The sequence below is a fragment of the Taudactylus pleione genome, unplaced genomic scaffold (assembly GCF_031769625.1).
Source record: "Taudactylus pleione unplaced genomic scaffold, aTauple2 ptg000032l, whole genome shotgun sequence".
NCBI classification, from domain to species: domain Eukaryota; kingdom Metazoa; phylum Chordata; class Amphibia; order Anura; family Myobatrachidae; genus Taudactylus; species Taudactylus pleione.
In genome coordinates this window covers 6,216,286-6,238,125 of record NW_028284434.1, presented here as the reverse complement: position 1 = coordinate 6,238,125, position 21,840 = coordinate 6,216,286, and the positions used below count along the sequence as shown (strand labels likewise).

Sequence of the window (21,840 nt, the reverse complement as noted above, 5' to 3'; positions counted from 1 at the left end):
CATCTCATAATGTGTGCCTGTTACAGAACCTGACACCTGTAAATTTTCCTGCTGGGCCATGAGTCTATCGGGTAATCCATTAGAACAGATTTTGAGAACAGATGGAGAGTATTAACTATTTATGTAACATATTTATATATAATTTCATGTACTCTAGAGGTGTCTACAAAAGATATTTACACTGCTATTCATTACAGAATGGTCAGCACCAGGGACAGTGCCTATAGTATGAGGCAGATTTTGTGTCCTTTACCTGCATAGCGCATACAGTAGGTCAAACTTTTTCTTCCATTAACAAAGAAAAAAGGACTAAAACATTAAGAAAAGTACACAGATTTAATTTTGAAATGAGGACATAATATATTAATTGGATGGAGGAAGTATACTTATAATGAGGGAGACTGCAAAATGATCTATGTAAAAAATAATGCTGTAAGACAGAGGTTCCCTAAAATCGGTGTTCAAGGCACCCTAACAGTCCAGGTTTCAAGGATATCCATTCTTGACCACAGGTGACTTAATTAGTACCTCAATCAATTTGATTTAACCACCTGTGCTCAACCATGGATATATCTAAAACTTTAACTGTTGGGGTGCCTTGAGGACTGCGTTTGGGAACCTCTTTCATAAGAGAACAGACAATAGTTTTGGGCACCTAAGGTTGTGTCTAGAGGATCTTCTAATGTCCAGGCCCAAAAATTATTTACATAAGTTAAACAGGGTCAGCAAAACAAAATAAAAGGTAACTAATACACCAGAATACTTATAAAATATATAGCCAATGTACAACACTGAAAGCATTGACATGATGTGGTCCAGATCATGATTTCTAAGTTTCCTGGCTGAATGCTTAAACAACGACTTTAAGCATATTACTCTAAGTAGATGACTGAGATGTGGATGAACTTCAAGCATTGTGTGTGTCATGATCAATATACTGTAAAACATAAGCAAACATAAGGCAGTCACCAGCATGCTACATGCACCTACTTTATGAGATTGCTTAAAATGACTTATCTGTAGATCTCTACCAAACATATCAAGGTTAGCATTTACTTAATTCATCTCCATAATCTCTCACAGAGCAGAGAAGCAGAAAATTGAACAGAGTAAAGTGTGTGGCTTGATTTTTAATGTTCATATCAGGACTATTAGAATATTCAGTTAACCCATGAATGCATCGGTATATTGATGGAAACCATAATAATAGCAACACATTTTCCTGATTTCAGTTATTTTTTCTCTGTAGTACTGTACCTTGTTGCAAATCCTCTAGTTATAAATATTGTTGTTTTTTTTCCTAATTTCGGATTGATTATTTTTATGCAGATTTTGTTGCAAGTCAGTTTTTTTATGCGAATAATGTAAAATACACAAGGGTTTAGTAAAGGTATTTTTATGTAAATAATGTAGAATGTAGATGGGTACAGTAAAGGTATTTTTATGTAAATAATGTAGACTGCACATGGGTACAGTAAAGGAATTTTTATGTAGATAACATACAGTAAATGCATATGGGTACAGTAAAGGTACAGTATATTTATGGAAATAACGTAAATGCAGATGGGTACAGTAAAAGGTATATTTAATTAAATAACGTAAAATGCACATGGGTACAGTAAAGGTCCAGTATTTTTATGTAACTAACGTCAAATGCACATGGGTACAGAAAACTAATTGTTAAGGCTGGAAAATGGTACAAGTCAATCAAGTTTGGAGTTTACCTCATAGAAGCTGTTGCCTTGAATCCAGAATTACCATAAGTGACCCCCCCATTATTTTGACATAGTTTATAAAACATCATATATTGAGAAAGCTGGGAGAAAGTACAGTAGGTGATTCATGGATTAGTTGTCTAAATACACACTGTTTAATTACTAGTCTGAGAAGCTTACAAGCTATACTTTCTATTGATACCTCAACTATCTCATAACGGGTTAAACAAGGATATTTATACCCTGCACCTTCCGCAAGGTGCTCCCTAACATACATGCAGATGTTATCTATCACAGCACAAAGAGTTACTCAGTTACTATGGTTCTGTGCCATATCGGTACCAGCTTTGGCCACTGTATTTTGCATATTTCTATAATATATGCTCAGAAAGTAGATGTTGTCTTAGGTAAATCTAAAAAAGATGCGCTTACCTGGTAATCCTAGACAAAGCAAGAGACTGTAGTATATGACAGGTACATATCCCAAGCCACAGCCATACTTGTGTGATAGGAGAGAGCTGTTGTAGATATGATTGTGCTCCATTTACTTGCTTTTCTATGTTGCTTGGAATCTGTTCTTTCAAAGCATAAGTGAAAGAAACAGAAAGATGCTAGTCCAGCTCTTCAGAGAGCTGTGAATCCAGCCAGAGCCTTTGTCCTTCAGAGAATCCCTGCATCCCAGGACTCCCTCCACCTGCTGCTCAGTGTAATAATTAAGAGAAAGTGCAGTGGTTCCTCTGCCTGCTGCATGCTTTACACACAGAAGATAAAGAGCTGAGCTGTCCTTAGGAAGACCAATTTATAATATGAATTGTGGATGAGTGAGCAGTTCTGTACGGTGGATGTGAACACCAGTGGGGGAGAATAGTGTGTGTGCTGTGAGAGGCAAGGCTGGGGAAGACGGCTGCCCCTGCACCACTTTGCAAAAGAACTACAGTAGGTTCAAGTGGTGATAATGAATTAGCCACTCAGCTTACCCTCCCCCATCCCTCTGTTCGCTGAAATGACTGTCTAAGGTTAACTAGTATTCATTCGCTAGTGTTAATGTATTTACCAACCGGACAATAATACTGTATAATTTTCATATTATACCTGTTGTTAATATTGTAGCCAGCTATACAATTCAATATATACAATGTATATTATACATTATGAGTATTATAAAAGAAATGTGGATAATGACAATCTTAGAATAACAAGGGAAGTTTAATAATGAGATATATAATACATTTTGGGAATTTTTAGGGGCTGATACTGATTCGGAAGAACCTTTAGAAAAGGACGCATTTTCCAATTTTGAGCTGACTGCGCATTTGTCTGAATATGAAAATAATGTGTGCGCATATGCCGCCTGATACGTCTCAGGAGGCAAGTAGTTGCGACTGTGTCTGATCTCAATGAACGGAGGCTAATGGCAATTAGGTGCTTCTGGGGCAACGAGTATTAAGCCGCACGTAGTGGCTGTGCCTGATGGTAGTGTCATGGACCTGTAGCCCAACTTCCATGCTTCATTTAGGTGTTCGGATGCATCTGGGACGCAAAACAAACAGCATAAAATCAAAGCAATATGCACATAGATGGACAGGTAGCTTAATTAGCATACCTTTGTCTGTAGTCTGTTGCGGCCGGGCACAAATTCAGAAGCGACTGCATCCGTCTAAGGGGTATATAAGTGAGAGTTTTTAGAAGTGGAGATGTTGCCCATAGCAACCAATCAGATTCCAGCTATTATCTCCCAGAAGGTGCTAGTTAAATGTTAAGTAGAATCTGATTGGTTGCTATAGGCAACATCTCCATTTCTAAAAACTCTCAATTTAGTAAATATAATAATACCCTAAGAATCAACCACTTAGGGGTAAATTTACTGAAGTGAGTTTTAGAAGAAATGTTGGCCATAGCAACCAATCAGATTCTAGCTATTATCTTCTAGAAGGTGCTAGTTAAATGTTAAGTAGAATCTGATTGGTTGTTATGGGCAACATCTCTTCTAAACTCACTTCTAAAAACTTTCACTTTAGTAAATTTACTCCCTAATGTGCATTTCAAGGGTAATATAATTGGGTATGAACAGGGGCAGATTGGGAAATTAAAGTGGCCCTGGAAATTCTCCTAAAGTGGCCCCATGTGCGCGCGCCCTCGATGGAGTAAGCATGTGAATAAGTATTTTCTTACCTATATGATTTTTCTGCAACAAGGAACCTCTGAAGAATTGATCCTCCCTGTGCAGGCAGTGTCTTGAGTTGGTATTCACTATTCATGCAGGAGATCACATGGTCCGGAAGCCGCCTGTTATCCTAGCAAAAATGCCAATGTCATCAACATGCAACAAAGGTTCTCTCCACTACCATTCACCTGTATTTCACCAGCACCATCCCCCTGTCACTCTCAAATACTACCCACCTGGGTCTCTCAAATACATCCCACTGTCTAGCTCCAGCTACTCTTTACCCCCAAGGCCATCTCCTTTTTGCCCCAGCACTATCTCCTCTGTGCCCCCAGTGTCAACCCTCTCCCCACATCACGGCATCCTCCCACAGCACAGCAAAATCCTCTCCTCGCACAGCACTCATCACAGCCCTTTTCAGCACAGTCCCTCACACCACAGCCCCCCTCATCACAATCCACCTCATAGCACAGTCCTCCACAGCTCAGTCCCCCCATTGCCATTCACACCACAGCACCCCTCAGCAGAGCCCCTCACAGCGAAATCGCCTGCATAGCACAGACCCTCTCACAGGACAGTCCCCCTCAGAGCACAACCCCTCGCAGCATAGTCCCCTGCAGGCCTTTAGCACAAAATGACCCCGCCCCACAGACAGATCATCTCCCCATAGTTAAGAAGAACCCCCCTCCCCCACAGGCAGATTATCCCCCCCAGTTCAGCAGAATCCACTCCCCCTTAGACAGATCATCTCCCCTCAGCAAAACTTAGCTCCCTCCGACCCTCCCCCACCACAGACATATCATCTCTATTTTGTAATAAGAACAGAATAACCCCCCCCAGGTCATCATTAATCAATTAGATTTGAACAATTTTACAAATGATTTGAACGATTTCAGACAGTATTAAAATGAATTAAATTGACCAAATCTGACTGCAAACACAGACGATGTCAGATATCGTTATCTGACAAACGGGAACACGCATCGTTCATCGTTGCCGGCACTCATGTCAGATTTTCTTTCAGATATGAACAATTGAACGATTTTTAAAATCATTAACATTCAAATCTGAAAGAAAATCTGACCGTGTGTATGCACCATAATTCTCCTGCCATGTTAGGGTCATACAGACTTACAGTATGTGTACATACTCAGTGGCGTATCTATAATGGGTGCAGTGTCTGTGGGACACACGGGCCCCCCGGGTCCAGGTGGGCCCCGCACCGCACACACTGCATCCATATTATTTTAGACTTACCTGTCCGTGGTCCCATGTCGGGTGTCTGCGCTTCTCAGAACACCGGAAAATCAGAACACCGGAAAATGGCCGCCGCTGCCATTTTCCGGTGTTCTGCTCATGCGCAGTAGACTCGTAGCACTCTCTAGTGCACAGAGTCTACTAAGACTCCGATGGCGTCAGTCGACTGCCGGCCACCATGTAGAGAGGATGGGGCCGCGCACAGGGAGTGCACTTGGGCCCCCTCCTCTCTTATAACGCCCCGGTACATACTGTAGACTATGTCATACCTGATGCTAAGTGGCTTTGGAAACACATATTTCTAAAACATTGCGAGCAATGTTTTAAGAATCAATACCGTTCTCCATAAACATTGAGCTATTTGTAATCTCTAATAAGTATGATGTAGAAATACAGTATATTCTAACCTCTTGCCAACAGTTGACCCTGTCGCTATGGGGCCTATTCATCATCACTTAATTATCACAAAAGCAGGTGAAAAAGCACATTTTCACCTGCAATTGTGACAATTAAGTATTCGGGCCATTCATTAAGACGGAGAAGCACTAGTATTGGGACAGAATTCATCAAGCTCAGAAAATATAATATTTTCGGAGCTTGACTGCGGGGGCATTTGCCATCTTGGGGTTCGCAACCCGCTCATCCCTATGGGAAGTAGGTCCAGGTTGCGAGAAGGGATCTTTTCAGATGCCTCCGCTTCTGTCCGGCTCCTTTCGCCAAACGTTGGGACTCTTGTGCGCATGGAATCTGCAGAAAACTGCCCTCCAAAAATGGCCGCCACCTAGGAGGAGACAGATGCTAGAGGTCCTACTGGACCTCTAGCATCTGTTAGTCACGCAGGCAGGGCGGTAGTGCAGACCGCACATAAGTGCCGTCCGCACTACACTAGTACAATAAACACACAGCCGCCGGCGACGGCAGCTGTGTGTTTGTTTTAGCAGCCGATGAGTCAGACAGACTCATCGGCTGCTTGTCTTGCGCCCACTGCCGGAGCCGGGCTCTTCCGGCTCCCGCAGTGGGTGATTATGGGAGAGATGTCATGACGTCTCTCCCATCATGCAGAGCGGGCCTGCCCGGGAGGATGCCGGACGGAGGAGCCGATGCCGGAGCGTTGATCAAGGTAAGTGGATTTTGTGTGTCTGTCTGTCTGGCGGGGGGGGGGTTATTTACTACTACTGGCAGCATTGCTGGGGGGGTTGTTTACCACTACTACTACTGGGGGCTTTGCTGGGAGGGGGGACTACTACTGGGGGCATTGCTGGGGGGGTTGTTTACTACTACTACTACTACTACTACTACTGGGGGCATTGCTGTGGGGGGTTGTTTACTACTACAACTACTGGGGGCATTGCTGGGAGGGGGGACTACTACTGGGGGCATTGCTGGGGGGGTTGTTTACTACTACTACTACTATTGGGGCATTGCTGCGGGGGGTTGTTTACTACTACTACTGGGGGCATTGCTGGGGGTGTTTACTACTACTACTTGGGGCATTGCTGGGAGGGGGGACTACTACTGGGGGCATTGCTGGGGGGTTGTTTACTACTACTGGGGGCATTGCTAGGAGGGAGGACTACTACTGGGGGCATTGCTGGGAGGGAGGACTACTACTGGGGGCATTGCGGGGGGGGGACTACAACTTGGGCCATTGCAGGGGTGGAACTACTACTGGGGAAATTGGTGGTGGGGGGACTACTACTGGGGGCATTGCTGGTGGGGACTACTACTGGGGGCATTGCTGGGAGGGAGGACTACTACTAGGGGCATTGCGGGGGGGACTACTACTTGGGCCATTGCAGGGGTGGAACTACTACTGGGGAAATTGGTGGTGGGGGGACTACTACTGGGGGCATTGCTGGTGGGGACTACTACTGGAGTCACTGGTGGGACCACTACTGGGGGCACTGCACTGGTGGGACCACTACTACTGGGGGCATTGCTGGAGGAGGACTACTACTACTGGGGGTATTGCTGGGGGGTTAGTACTGGGGTCACTATTTAAGGGGGTCTACTACTGAGGGCATTATATTAGGGGCACTGCATAGGGGGATGACTACCTGGGGCACTGCATAGGGGGACCACTCCTGGGGGCACTGTATAAGGACACTACCGTATACTGTAAACTGTCTAGGGGGGGTGGGAGCAAATTTTTTACTTGCACTGGGGGCCAAAATGTGTATAAATGGCCTTGTAATTATTTTACCAAAATGCCGAGGGGAGGTTATATGGGGGGGGGCAACAGAAAAAATATTGGCAGGGGGGAGCAAAATTTATAGTTACGCCACTGATCATGAATAGGCCCCTAAGTGATTTATGACAGGATGTAAATATACAGATAAAATGGGGGTTTATTTGAATTGGGATCATCAGGATACTCAGCAATTTCATAGCCCCTCCCTACAGTATGTTAGCTCTATTACCTTATATAATTTACATAAAAGTGCCAGGAAAGCCCACGGGAACCCCCTTCCCACCTATCCTCTTTCAAAATAATGATCAGTAGAATATAGTAATACTAAAACTGCGATTGCTTAGTGAATCATACTGGCCGTAATTGTCCAGAATATAAAATAGCCCACAAAACTGCATCTTATACTGCACATATCCCAAATTATCTTGTATGTAACCCTCTGCAATAGCTTCTGTTCTTACCTCCTCAAACCTCAATTTGAGTAACTCACAAACATCACTAAAGTAAAACACACACAAACACGCACGTATGTACGCACGCACACACACACACGCACGCATGCACACACAAGCACGCACACATGCACACACAACACACTATTTGTTTATGGTGGGAGCTATTTAATGTAATAGTTGGGTCATGCTGCTGCCTAATTTACTATTGGGTGCTGGAACAAATTATTTGATGCTAGGGTGGTTTGAGGCCATTAAAGGTAAATAGGTCTAATTATTAAATGTGAATGTTATTAATTTAATGTAGGTTGCTTAGTGGAATGGATGTGTCTATATACCAAATGTGAATGCTACAGATTTAATATTGGGGATCGTTACAGGGAGGGAAGTTAAGCATTGATGCTATCAATCTACAGTAATTTCAAGGCTGTTTGGAGAGAAACAGGCATAGACTGGTAGGCTTTCCTTACTTTACATATTTTTTCCAAACACGGCCCCAATATTTCATGGTTCCAGACAAGAAGCCACTGAGCTCAAAACACTGCAGCAGCTAGCAGTAGAAACTGCAAGAGCAGGTAGGAAAGAGCCAACTATACAGATTATGGTGGGGCACTCCCGATTTCGGGTGCCTGTCCCATTCAGTCAGGACTTTGTCAGAACAGTCAGTGCTCTTCTTGCGATGAAGGAGATGAGAACCATTTCTTGACACCATGCTCTATCACTCCATTTTATTCAAATATACAATGCATTATTGTCACATGCCCCCATGATTATATTACCTTTTCCCTATCCATCTTAAACATGTATGTATCCCTGTCTACTTGCTATCTCATTTCACCAATGATTCTTTTGGTCATCATTCTTCTCAGGTACTGTATCTGTTACTCAGGGGTGTCTTAAGAGAAGAGGGGGCCCTTGTGCACTCCCTGTGCGGGGCCCCCTCCTCTCTTCCCAGTGGCCGGCAGCCGACTGACACGGCTAGCCAGCCACCAGAGCATTAGTAGAATCTGGGCAGTAGAGTGTGCCCGGAGTCTCCTGCGCATGCACAGAACACCGGTAAAATGGCCATGGTGGCCATTTTTTGGTGTTCTTAGCAGTGCTGACACCCGCCGCTGGACCATGGACAGGTAAGTTTAAAATAATATGGGTGCAGGGTGTGCAGTGTGCGGTGCCGGACCCGGACCCGGACCCATTATAGATTCACCACTGCTGTTACTCTTGTCTTCTTGCCTCCAATCTTCTCTGCTTATTATGACCATTCTGATAAGTGATCTTTGTTCCCTTGTTTTTGCCACTTCTTTTTTGGACCCTTGTAGTTCTGCCCTTCAAAATATCTCCTGCCTACTAATCTTGGAGTCTATTTACTAAGCCCTGGAAGGAGATAAAGGGAACAGAAATAAGGTATCAACCAACCAGCTCCTAACTGTCATTATTCAAACATAGGTTATGATATGGCAATTAGGAGCTGATTGGCTGGTACTTTTATCTCCGTTCACTTTATCTCTGTCTAAGTCTTAGTAAAGAGACCCCCTTGTTTCTTTTCTCTACCTATGTTTCCCACATCATGGATGAAGCCAGGCTTTCTGTCATCTGGGGAAAAGACTCAGCTTGCCCCACTCCCCTCCTGCCCCAATTCCCTTTAGTAATTTATTAATGCATATCCAGTTGATTGCTTGATGAGCTGTCGGAGCAAACACAAGATTTCTGCTGGGGGGTTCTAAGTTCATGATCATGGAATGGGCATAACCATCACCCTTCATTTCATCCCGTGTGGCACTACCTGATCAGGTTGTGACTTGCATGTTGAAGCCTCCCTCTTACCATCACCCAGGACACGTGCCCCCATCCCCCTAGCTGTGCCCCTGTCTATTCCAATTGGGCAACAGAGGACAGACATGATGGATGCAGTTTTGTGTCGGAGCCATGGACATTAGGGATCAAAGAACTACCAAAATTACTAAAAATAACTGTAGAGTTGGTAATATCACAAATACATTAGAATAATAAACATTTTAGAGTGTTTCCCAAGATGTGTGTTTTATAATTATTGTTTCATTTGTTCTTATTTTGTTGTACATGGCAAAGAATATCACATTTAATTTTCTCATTGACTTTCCAGAACATAAATACCATCTCCTAAAATATACATTTAAGAATAAATTTGATGCGTAAATGGGGAAAGTCCTGTTGTTGCTGCTACTGAAGGCTTTAACGCAGGTGTAATACTAATAACTGTAATAACTGAGTGTAATACAATATTCCTCTATACCTAATTATTACAACTACTGCTAATTGGCAATGTACTGTATCTACTATAGGAAAACAAGAAATTTAGTTCAGCCATAAAATCCTAGATAGCAGCTAATAACCATTGCTACTTAAACAATTGCTGGACATTATAAGCCATTGACAATAGGTTATGAAAACAAATACATTTTATAAACAATGAGCACAAACAGTAAATCTGTGGCCCATGTGTTTTCATTGTACAGTATTTAAATAATTGGAACATCCTCCAATTAAGAAGAAGATACCTGTTTTTTTAAAATCATCAACCAGGAGACACTTCACAGAAACAAATGCGTGACCTAGGCCAAGCTGAGTGATGGGATTGTATGTGAGTCAGTGAAGTATAAAGGTGGTTCGGTTAAAACCGGCGGCATACAATCCTCTAGTTAGGGACAGTTGGGGTTAATATATGTAGTGTGTGTGTTTATTTTGTGTTGCTAGCTAAAGTTTGTTTGGATTGGTTGGGGGTTAGCTCTAAGGAGTGTGGTTTAGGCTTTACTGTTTAAGGGCCTAATTCAGTAAGGATCGCTAATGAAAATGCATACGCAGATCGAGCGATTGTCAGCCATTGCGCATGCGCATAAACCGCATTGCACAAATGCCATGATCGCACTGCGATTACGGACGCACAAAGGAAGCCATTGTAGAGTGAGTGACAGGCTGTGAGCATTTGGTGGTGGTGATGGGGTAGTGGTCATGAAAATGCAAGCGTGCCTGTCCGTGTAAATGCCGTTGCATGGGCGTGCATAAATTAGCTACTGCGATTGCATACACAGCTGGAGTACTCACTGCATGCAACGAGACTTGCAATTTTTGCTGCAGGTCAGACCGCTGTAAATGTGCCTGACTGGCCGAGGTGCCTCAAAGGTGCCGATGTTTATGCAGGTAAGCGACGTAGTGCAGATGCGATAAAGCAGAGGTGGGCGTCTCTATGCCGGATGAGCTATGGCAGACATTAGGAGACATTCGCAGCTATGTTCCATATGAATTTGCAACTACGTAAGCAATAGCGATCCTTGCTGAATCACACCCTAAGTCTGCAAAGTGATCTGCCTCTGTGTCTGCTGATCTTTCCACCATCCCTTAACTATTGTGTCTTGTGTGTCGGCTTTATTTCATAAGGGGAAAGACAGGCAATCTAGCGTCCAATTTGCAGCAGTATGGGGGTGCACTCCCTTTTAATACACTGGTTAGGATGATTTCACTCTACTGGGGTCAGCAGCACATCACAACCAAGCGGGCCTGTATAGTGTATTGGTATGGATGTTGGATACCTCCTGCTTTCTTAGAAAGTTATAGTTGGTCCTAAGGTTGCCATCCATCCTGCATTATAGATTATCGTCCCTTATTCGAAGAGGCCATGATGCATCCCATATTGATTCATTTTGGTCCACTTTCAGGCTGGTGTGGTACCCTTAACAGATGCTGTCACCTGGTGTTGGCTGCGTAAGATAGTGCAGAGTGACAGGCACTCTCAGCCTATACATGCTGCATGCGGTGTCAGCATGACTGAGAGAGAGTCACACTGCATGGCCTCACAGCATAGTAGCAGTGCACCAGCAGAGGTTGAGGACGGGGCACCTATGCAGCAACAGCACAGCCTTTCACTACCCCCATGGGATGGACGAACTGTTTGCCATAAAAGTGGGATTTTGATTACACACACACACCGCCTGTAAAGACAAGGGACTGGTGGCTGGTGTGACAGGGGGCAGGAGTCTTGAGTGACAAGGAGTAGGAAGCTGGGGTGATGGAAGGCAAGAGGATGGAGAGACGGGGATGGAGAGACACAAGGGGCATGAGGCTGGAGAGACACAGGGGGAAGGATGCTGGAGAGACACAGGAGGCTGGAGAGACACAGAGAGCAGAAGGCTGGAGTGACAGGGCAGGAGGCTGGAGTGATGATGCAGAAGGCTGGAAAAATGGGCAGGAGACTTGAAAGACAGGGTCAGGAGGCTGGAGAGACACGGGTCAGGAGGCTGGACGGATGGGGCAGGAGGCTGGAGTGACAAAGCAAGAGGCTGGCAGGTGGATGGGGCAGGTGGCTGGAGAAACACAGTGAGTATGAATCTAGTTGAACCTCTTTTGTATGATGATGACATTGGCATATATTTTTACATAAACAGGCATCTTCCGCGCCATGGAGTATGATGGGAAAGAGGAATGGGGATAAGATCTGATCACTGGTATGAAACCTCTTAATTAGTAAAAGGTATGTGCAGAGATAATAGTGGTGGATATGCTACCATGATAAAAAATGAACCCAATATTAGTTCAAAATTAGTACACAGAGCTGCTCCCATGAGAGTAAAATAGAGTATAAAGGGCAAGTAGAAAGAAACAGCACCTCTCCTTTGTGGGGCACTAATACAACACATGAAATCAGTAAATTTCGATATATGTTAAAAAATAATCTTTATATGTGATTTATTTCATTAAAAGTTAAGTTTTAGCACATATCGAAATTTACTGATTTCATGTGTTGGATTAGTGCCCCAAAAAGGAGAGTACTGTCTCTTTTTCCTTACTCTGTATTTTCTGGAACATGTTATCGCCTACATGAATAGTGAATACCGAATGAAGACACTGTCTGCCCAGGAAGGATCAATTTCTTCAGAGGTTCCCCCATTGCAGAAAAACCACCATATAGGTAACATGTATTTTTATTTAATTAGAACCTCATTCAATTTGATTTAACCATATGGATTCAAGCATGGATATACTCTGGTATAGACTGTTTAACCACTCCTGGACTCATTGTAGGGGCACATCCGGGGCCCATGTCAGTTGCTAAGGGGGACATTGTCTTCTTTGCAACGCATGGCATAGTATATATTTTATATTTTTGGGGGGAGGGGATGTGTCCACACCTCCCGGATATTACCACACCAAGGGTGGCAACCCTTGTTGGCCCTCTCAAGTTGTGATGTCGTGGATGCTGAATGCTTGCCATTATTTCTTCTGCCACCATACTGCTGGTGTTTATAAATAAATTTGACCATTATTCTTGGACTCCACATTCTGGTCTTGTGTCTTTATTTTAGTTAATCTTTAGAATGTTTAAATTGTTTGATTTATGGTTTTTATTTGTCATCTGATGATAGAGAGTTTATTCATCCCATTATTTATTTATTTTTTGTTTATTAACAGTTTCTTATATAGTGCAGCATATTCTGTTGCAATTTACAATTGTAAACATTAATAGAACAAAACTGGGTAATAACAGACAGATATATAGGTAGGAAGGCCCTGCTCGCAAACTTACAATCTGTAGGGAAATAGGCTTTGATACACAAGCATAGGTGCTATATATTGCATTTTGGTCCAGCCAGAATGCACAGTTTCTTGGTTGGCTGCATGATCCAGTCACACAGAAATCTCGACCAAATGTCATGAGGATGTTAGACAAAGTCGATGTTTGAGATTGTGTGTGGACTGTAAAAGAGGATGTAATTAGATATTGAAGATACAAAGGTTATATGGGAGGTTCTGGAATCTGATAAGCTTGCCTGAAGAGGTGAGTTTTCAGTAAACGCTTGAAAGATTGGAGACTATAGGAAAGTCTTATTGTGTGAGGTAGGGCATTCCATAGAGTGGGTGCAGCCTGAAGAAAGTCCTGTAACCATGAATGGGAGCAAGTAATGCATGGGGATGAGAGACACAGATGTTGTGCTGAGCGGAGAGATCAGGTTGGGACATATTTTGAGATGAGTGAAGAGATGTATGTTGGTGTGGTTTGGTTAAAAGCCTTATATGTAAGTAAAAGTATTTTGTATTGAATACAGTAGAAAACCGGCAACGAATGGAGGGACTGACAGAGCGGGGCAGCAGACAATGAACGTTTCGCAAGGAAGATAAGCCTTCATAATGGATTATAATGGCGATAGCCTGTTTTTGGGAAGACCAGTAAGGAGGCTATTGCAATAGTCAATGCGGGAAATAATAAGTGCATGGATTAGAGTTTTTACAGTGTCTTGTGTGAGATATGTTCGAATTTTGAATATGTGTTTTAGATGTATGTAACATGATTTTGAGACAGATTGAATGTGGGGAACAAAGGACAGTTCAGAGTCAAGGATTACACCAAGGCATCGAACTTGTGGGGCAGAGTGGATGGTCGAGTTATCAACAGTGATAGAGAGATCAGGTTGGTAACTGTTATTGGCCAGTGGAAATATAATAATTCTGTTTTAGAAATATTAAGTTTCAGGTGGCGAGATGACATCCAAGATGAAATGGCAGAAAGACATTCAGTGACACGGACCAATACAGATGGTGATAAATCTGGGGAAGATAGGTAGATTTGAGTATCATCCGCATACAGATGGTACTGAAATCCAAAAGAGCGGATTAGTTTGCCAAGAGAGGTGGTATAGATTGAGAAAAGCAGAGGACCTAAGACATAGCCTTGCGGTACTCCAACTGATAGAGGTAGCAAAGAGGAGGGAGAATTAGAGAAAACAAACAGTAAAAGAGCTATCAGATAGGTAGGAAGAGAACCAAGAAAGAGCTGTGTCCTTAAGACCTAGGGATTGCAGTGTTTGTATGAGAAGAGAGTGGTCAACAGTGTCAAAAGCAGCAGAGAGATCTAGAAGAATTAGGAATGAGTAATGGCCTTTAGCCTTGGCAAGATCATTTACTACCTTAGTCAGTGCTGTCTCTGTGGAGCGTTGGGAATGAAAGCCAGACTGAAGTGGGTCCAATAAGTTGTGTGAGTTAAGAAAGTGTATGAGGCGGGTGTAGACAAGTCTCTCAAGTTGCTTGGAGGGGCAGGGGAGCTGGGAGATAGGACAGTAATTTGAGAGAGCATTAGGGTCAGAATTTTGTTTTTTCAGAATGGGAGTGATCACTGCACGCTTGAACAGTGATGGAAAGTTGCCAGCAGATAGAAATTACAGATTTTAGTTAGGGTTGGGATAAGCACAGGAGACAGAGCTTTACTGATTTGTGAAGGTATAGGATCTAGAGGAGAGGTAATCGAGTGGGAGGATGAGAAGATTGTAGATACTTCATTTTCGTTTGTGAGATCAAATGAAGAGAATGTGATAGAGGGTTCAAGTAGAGAATTGAGAAGCTCACTTGCTGAGGAAGAGCATACCATTTCGTTTCGGATCTTATCATTCTTGTCCCTAAAATAGGAAGCAAGATCTTGCGCACAGAGAGTAGCAGGTAATTTGGGTGATGGAGGGGTAAGAAGCAGTTTAAATGTATTAAAAGGTCGCTTGGGGTTAGAGGCTTGAGAAGAGATTAGAGATTGGAAATATGTTTGTTTGGCAGTGTCCAGAGCAGTACGATAAGAGTTGTAGATAGTCTTATATGTGAGGAAGTCACTTGGAGTTTGAGACTTTCGCCACTGACGTTCAACTTTACATGAGAGTTTTTGTAGATGCCATTATCAACTTTAATTTAATAGACACACCCACTTATTTGCACAAATACACATACAAACTTAAAAAGTCTATCAGGGAAGATTTGAAACCAATACAGACATGCATGCCTTTACTGTACCTTTCCTATGTTAAAGGACAGACATTACATACAAACCAAAAAGGTGTAAAACTGCAGTACATGTCTGATGCCATGCATCTGCATTGGTACAGTTGTACCCAGTTACTGGGGAAGTGCATTCATTTGTAAGGCAATATCAAGTGTTTATTGAGGGTGTTGTTTCTCAGGGCTGAATTATAGAAGGGGCGACAGCAGCTGCACCAGAGCAGGCACCATGTTATTAAACCCCGCACACCTAGCAGCAAAATTACATGTTTCGCTGGTCAATTGGATGGTGGCGGAGCCGATATGATGTGATTCTATTAAAATTGTGTAATTTGGCCCGTCCTTTTCCGATTGACCCACAAATTGCGGCATTGCGCCGCAAGAGGGGTGCAGCTTAATAACATGGTGCTTTCCTGCCAGGTCCCGTCCCCATCCCATCCACAACATTCAGTGCAGAGTGTGTGACTTGTGTGTGTGTGTGTATATGTATGTACAGTTTATATGTTGTGTGTGTGTGTAATGTATATGTGATACATGCATGTGTGGTGTATATATGTGTTATTCTGTGTGAATGTATGTATGTGTAAGTATATACATATATGCATGTGTGTGTATGTATATATATATATATATATATATATATATATACTGTGTGTTATATTGTGAATCTAGAAGGCAGCTGATTAGACACCTGTATGAGGCTGGTTTAAGAACTGCAGAGACATTGGGAAAACTGAGCCTGATGGTGAGATAGTAGCCCAGCTTATAGGCCTGGGGGTGACTAGTGTTAAGGGTCCTGGACCTGTGAGTCCACTGAAGAAATATTGTTGTTTGGAGGACTTTGTGTAACATCTTGCCTGTGAAACTGCCATATTTTGCATACCTGCCTGTTGTGAGCAATAAAGCTACTGATGGACTTTACCCGGTCTATGTGATTCTTGTCACATTTGGCACTCGAACAGGGACTTGCTGGAAATAACTACTCAGCAAGAGCCCGGATACAGTGACCGGATCCACCCAAAGCGGCAGTGAGATGCTTTGCAGGATGCTACCCACTGCGCAGTGGCTTGGTGAGTGAGTCGCTTTACTAGCATCTGGGTGGGTGAGTGTGGCAGGCCAGCCATTAAACGGCAGTTGTTCACAGTGATAATTTGCCTGTGTTTGTCCAAATTGTGCACAATATAAAAACTGCTTAATTCTTACGTATGTGGTTGAGTAACCAGGGAATGTAGTGCAGTTTTAAAGCTGCTGTTATAGATTGCTGGATCTGGCTTGCAAAAGAGAATTTATAAAGCGTGCTAAATTTGTCCATAAAGGGATAAAGCTGTGTAATATGGAGGAATTGATTAAACTGTTTGCTGAATTGGCTGTAGGTAATTGCTCTGCATGTAATAGCTGAATTTCAGTTTGTTGCCCAGCAGCCAAAGAGGTCGGGACTTTCCGTTGTTACAAGAGGTGGTTATGTGGCATGATGACAGCAGAAGGTCCACATCAGATGTGTCCCAGGAGCCAAGCTCTGCTGTTTTCCATAGTTTGAAGGTTGTCCAGTGAGCAACCGTAGGGGAGTGAGACCGAGACACAGTGGGTTCCCATTGGCCAGGATCAACAGAATGATGGGAACTTGATAGATGCATTTGAAAATGTTGTAGAGATAAATGGTAGAGTAATCACGGCTTTACCAGCAGAAGGTGTACCATACTTTGCATTGAAAAATTATTTGTTATATCGTGTAACCTATTTGCAGGGTAAGAGAGTAGACCAATTGATGGTTCCCCGGAAACAGTTGGTGTTAAGGGCGGCTCATACACATCTGTGGGGTGGCCATTTGGGGGAGGAGAAAACTCTCCAGCATATTCAGTTAAGATGCTTCTTGCATGGCATTCATGCAGCAGTAAAAAAGTATTGTCAGGAATGTCCATTCTGCCAGAAGACAGCACCCTGGCCAGGGTTTTGAGAGAATTGGTATGGATCTGATAGGGCCGGTGGAAAAATCTGCTTGTGGGTATCAATACATAGTGGTGGTAGATTATGCTACAAGGTACCCGGAGGCTATCCCGCTATGTACCATGAAATCTAGCACTATTGCCTGGGAATTGTTGATGCTATATACCCACTTGGGAATACCAAAGGAGGCCTTAACGGACCAAGGTACCCCTTTTGTCTCTAAATTAATGAAAGATATGTGCCTACTGTTAAAGGTGGATAGGATTACTACCTTAGTTTACCACCCGCAAACAGATGAACTTGTTGAATGCTTTAACCAGACCCTTAAACAAATTATAAAAATGGCGGTGTCTGAGGAAAAGCGAGATTGGGACTTACTCCTACCCTATGTAATGTTTGCAGTGTGAGAGGTACCCCAATCCTCTACAGGATTTAGAACTCCTCAATGGGAGGCAACCTAGAGGGATTTTAGATCTGTTGAAAGAAGGGTGTGAACAACAGTCTTGCCAAGAGCCTAACATCATTTAGTTTGTGACCCAATTGTATGGCCATTTAAGGCAAATTGCGCCACTCATGAACGAGCACATGGATAGGGCACAACAGCAGCAAAATCATAGATCTGACGTGACTGCAGTTAATCAGCCTTTTAAACCGGGAGACACGGTACTAGTTCTGGTACCCACCACTGAAAGCAAAATGTATGCCCAGTGGCGAGGCCCTTATGAAGTTATAGAGGCATTAGAACCTGTTAATTATAAGGTTCGACAGGAGTGTAGAAGGAAAGAAGTGCTAATCTACCATGTAAACCTGTTAAAACCCTGGAAAGAGAGTGCTGGTCAACCCTCTTTGGTTGCCAAGAAAACCCCGGAATGTCAGATACCCATTGAATTTACCCATAATAGAAACAGGAGGATGGTGAGTTTAGTAGCACGGCACCAAGATGTGTTCTCTGCCATTTCGGGAAAAACCCAAATTATCCGCCATGATATAGGGCCTGATTCAGACCCACTCGTGAGCGGCTGTCTGCTCGCAAGTGGGTCGATGTTATGGACTGAGCATGCGCACGACGGAGGGAGCTCCGTCGTACGCATGCGCCAGACGCGACGAGCGAAGGAAAGTCCTTCGCTCGTTGTGTCCGATCAAAGGGGGCGTGCTGTCAATGTTGATTGACAGCACGCCCCCTTTGGTGGGCGTGCCGGGGGCGTGCCTCCCTGACAGGGGCATTCCCACGGGAACGCCTCCCGTCAGAAGCCGGCCCACTGACATCACTAGTGATGTCAGTGGGAGTGATTTTGGCTCTGATAGAGCCAAAATCACTCCGGAGCTTGCGGTTGAAAACCTCAACCTCAGGCTCCGGCTCGCAAATTCGATGGTCGCGATGGTCTCGACCATCGCGACCATCACAATGCACACTCGTATAGCCTGTGGGTGGTGACCCACAGCTATACGTGCATCCAGGAGGACGCTCCATGAAAATGGAGCCCGGCCCTCATTCAGAGCGTGCGCTCTGCTCAGAGCGTACGGCTCTGAATGAGGGCCATAGTTACTCCTCCCAGGGTGGTTATAAAACAGAGGCCACACCGTATATACCCGAGGCAAAGCAGGCAGCAGTTAAACAGGAAGTAGAAGAGATGCTGCACTTAGGGGTCATAGAGGAATCAAATAGCGAATGGAATAATCCCATAATTTTAGTGCCTAAGCCTTCAGGTGCTTTAAGATTCTGCAATGATTTTCACAAATTAAATAAAGTGTCACAGTTTGATTCCTATCCGATGTCCCAGGTGGACGAGCTGGTGGTAAATGTAGCAAACAGCCAGTATCTCACCACCCTAGATTTGACAAAAGGGTATTGGCAGTTTCCGTTAACTGAGACTGCTAAGGCCAAAACAGCCTTCTCTATCCCCAGGAGGTTTGTTTCAGTATAAAATGCTGCCATTTGGTTTGCATGGGGCTCCAGCAACCTTCCAAAGGTCTATGAACAGGTTGATGTGGCCTCACAAGGAAATGCAGCTGCATATCTGGATGACATAGTTCTCTTTAGCCCCAACTGGGAGCTACACCTACCGAGACTAGAAGCAGTGTTGCAATCTTTACGGGCACATAGGTTTACTGCTAATCCTGATAAGTGTGCCATTGGAATGGTGGAGGCAAAATATTTGGGCTATATTGTAGGCATAGGGCAGGTAAAACCTCAGCCCAGTAAGGTGGAGGCAGAACTCATATGGCCTAAACCCAAATGTAAATCCCAGCTTAGAACATTCCTTGGCCTAGTGGGTTACTACCGCAGATTAATTTGTGATTTTGCCGTTAGGGTAGCACCATTAACAGAGTGTCCTACAAAACAGTCCCCAGGCAAGATAGTATAGTCTAGAGCAACAGAAGCTGCATGGCAGGATTTAAGGCGCACCTTGTGTGCATAACCTGTTCTGCAGGCTCCTAACTTTAAAAAGCAGTTTATATTGCAGACAGATGCCTCAGGTACGGGATTGGGGCAGCCCTTTCCCAAGTGGTAGAAGGGGAAGAGTAACCCATCCTCTATTTTAGCCAGAAATTGCTGCCCAGGGAGCGCAAGTCGTCAACTGTGGAACAAGAGTGCTTGGCAATTAAGTGGGCAGTAGACTCATTCAAATATTATTTGTTGGGGCGGGAGGTTTTTTTGGTTACAGATCATGCCCGTTTACAGAGGGTGCACACGAACAAAGAAGTGAATGCTTGTGTAACATGCTGATTTTTGTCTTTGCAGCCATTTAAGTTTGAGGTGCAGCATCGTCCAGGGAAACAGCACCTCCATGCTGATGTGCTTTCCAGAAGGTTTGTTGGGCATGATCCTCCAAGCAACCCTATGGTGAAGCTAGAGGAAGAGGAGAAAGAGGGTGAAGATGGCGAATGGTGTAAAGTGATAGAGAGCTGTGTACCCGGACAGATGGCACAAATAGATGTGGGCGAGGAAGATAGCTCACCTGAAAGTGTTTTAGCTTCACCAGGGTGGTTGAATCTAAGGGGGGAGGAGTTTGACAGGGTCAGTATAATTTCACTTGAGGTAAATGTGGAATATCCAGATCTCCCTGGTTTGGCAGAGCAATGGCATTTGGCATGTGTAATGTCCAGTTCAGGTGTTACCTCAATCAGAATCTAGAAGGCAGCTGATTACAGACACCTGTGTGAGGCTGGTTTAAGAACTGCAGAGACATTGGGAAAACTGAGCCTGATGGTGAGATAGTAGCCCAGCTTATAGGCCTGTGGGTGACTAGTGTTAAGGGTCCTGGACCTGTGAGTCCACTGAAGAAATATTTCTGTTTGGAGGACTTTGTGTAACATCTTGCCTGTGAAACTGCCATATTCTGTATACCTGCCTGTTGTGAGCAATAAAGCTACTGATGGATTTTACCCAGTCTATGTGATTCTTGTCACATTATATATACAGAACCTGCACACCTGCCCTAGCACATCCACTCCCTGTCCTGCCTGCCTGTATGCCCATGCAGCTTCTCTGCACAAATATAGTATACACATTGTATGTAGCTGCTACTCTGTACGGCATTAAATAGAAGTGATTGGTACGTGAATAACTCAGTTTGCTAGCTCAATCATACTTTGGCAGCAGACACATTTTGATAGAGACCTGAGGGAGTATACAATAACTTGAAAATATTTGGTACCAATATACAATAACTTGATTATATTTGGTACCAATTGCTTCTCTTGGCAGGCTGTATCTCAAGCATTTCTAACTTAAATTATCAATTATGGATTAAATAAGCATTTTGATGAAAGTGGACAAGATTAACTAAACAACTGGTTATGATGGATTGATAAATCATGGACATTGTTTGGCCACTTTTGGATATTACCCAAATGTCCACATTGCAGCAGGACAAAGGTTGCTAAGACTGAATTCTACCAATCACTGGCCAGCTGGGAAGGTATGTCTATTTACTGCTGCTCTGCATGGCACAGCAGCAGTGAACAGGTATCACACACCCCTGCCACTGGTGCCTGTGGCATAAAAAGGGTGTTAGGAGGAGGACTGGAGAGGGAAAAGGGAGAGATCAAATGCATTTCAGAGTCAATTATGCACCAGATGGTGTGACTATGCCCTCTCTGTGAAACGGATACACCCCCTCTGTGATGTGGCCACTCCCCTGTTTTGATAGGCTTAGCTCCAATGTTATAACGGTTTTAGGCATAAAGTATGACTTTAGGGCATAAATTGCACTAAACTGAGCAATATTTTAAGAGAAAACCTGAAAAGGTCAATTAATGCTAGTGATTAATTCCTAGTAGATTGAACTATGAAGTGAGGTTTTAACTATTTCCACCATGAACATTTTCCAA

At 43.7% G+C, this 21,840-nt stretch overlaps 1 protein-coding gene across 1 annotated transcript in view; it reads right to left on the bottom strand.

Annotated features, from left to right (window-relative positions):
- The window catches only part of GPR139 (G protein-coupled receptor 139), a 147,080-nt gene extending 144,821 nt beyond the window's left edge, over positions 1 to 2,259 (bottom strand). Inside the window, exon 1 of the mRNA XM_088451847.1 lies at positions 2,148 to 2,259. Coding sequence (XP_088307973.1) covers positions 2,148 to 2,259 — 112 coding nt within the window. The remainder of the gene's footprint in view (positions 1 to 2,147) is intronic.
- Positions 2,260 to 21,840: the final 19,581 nt, after the last annotated feature.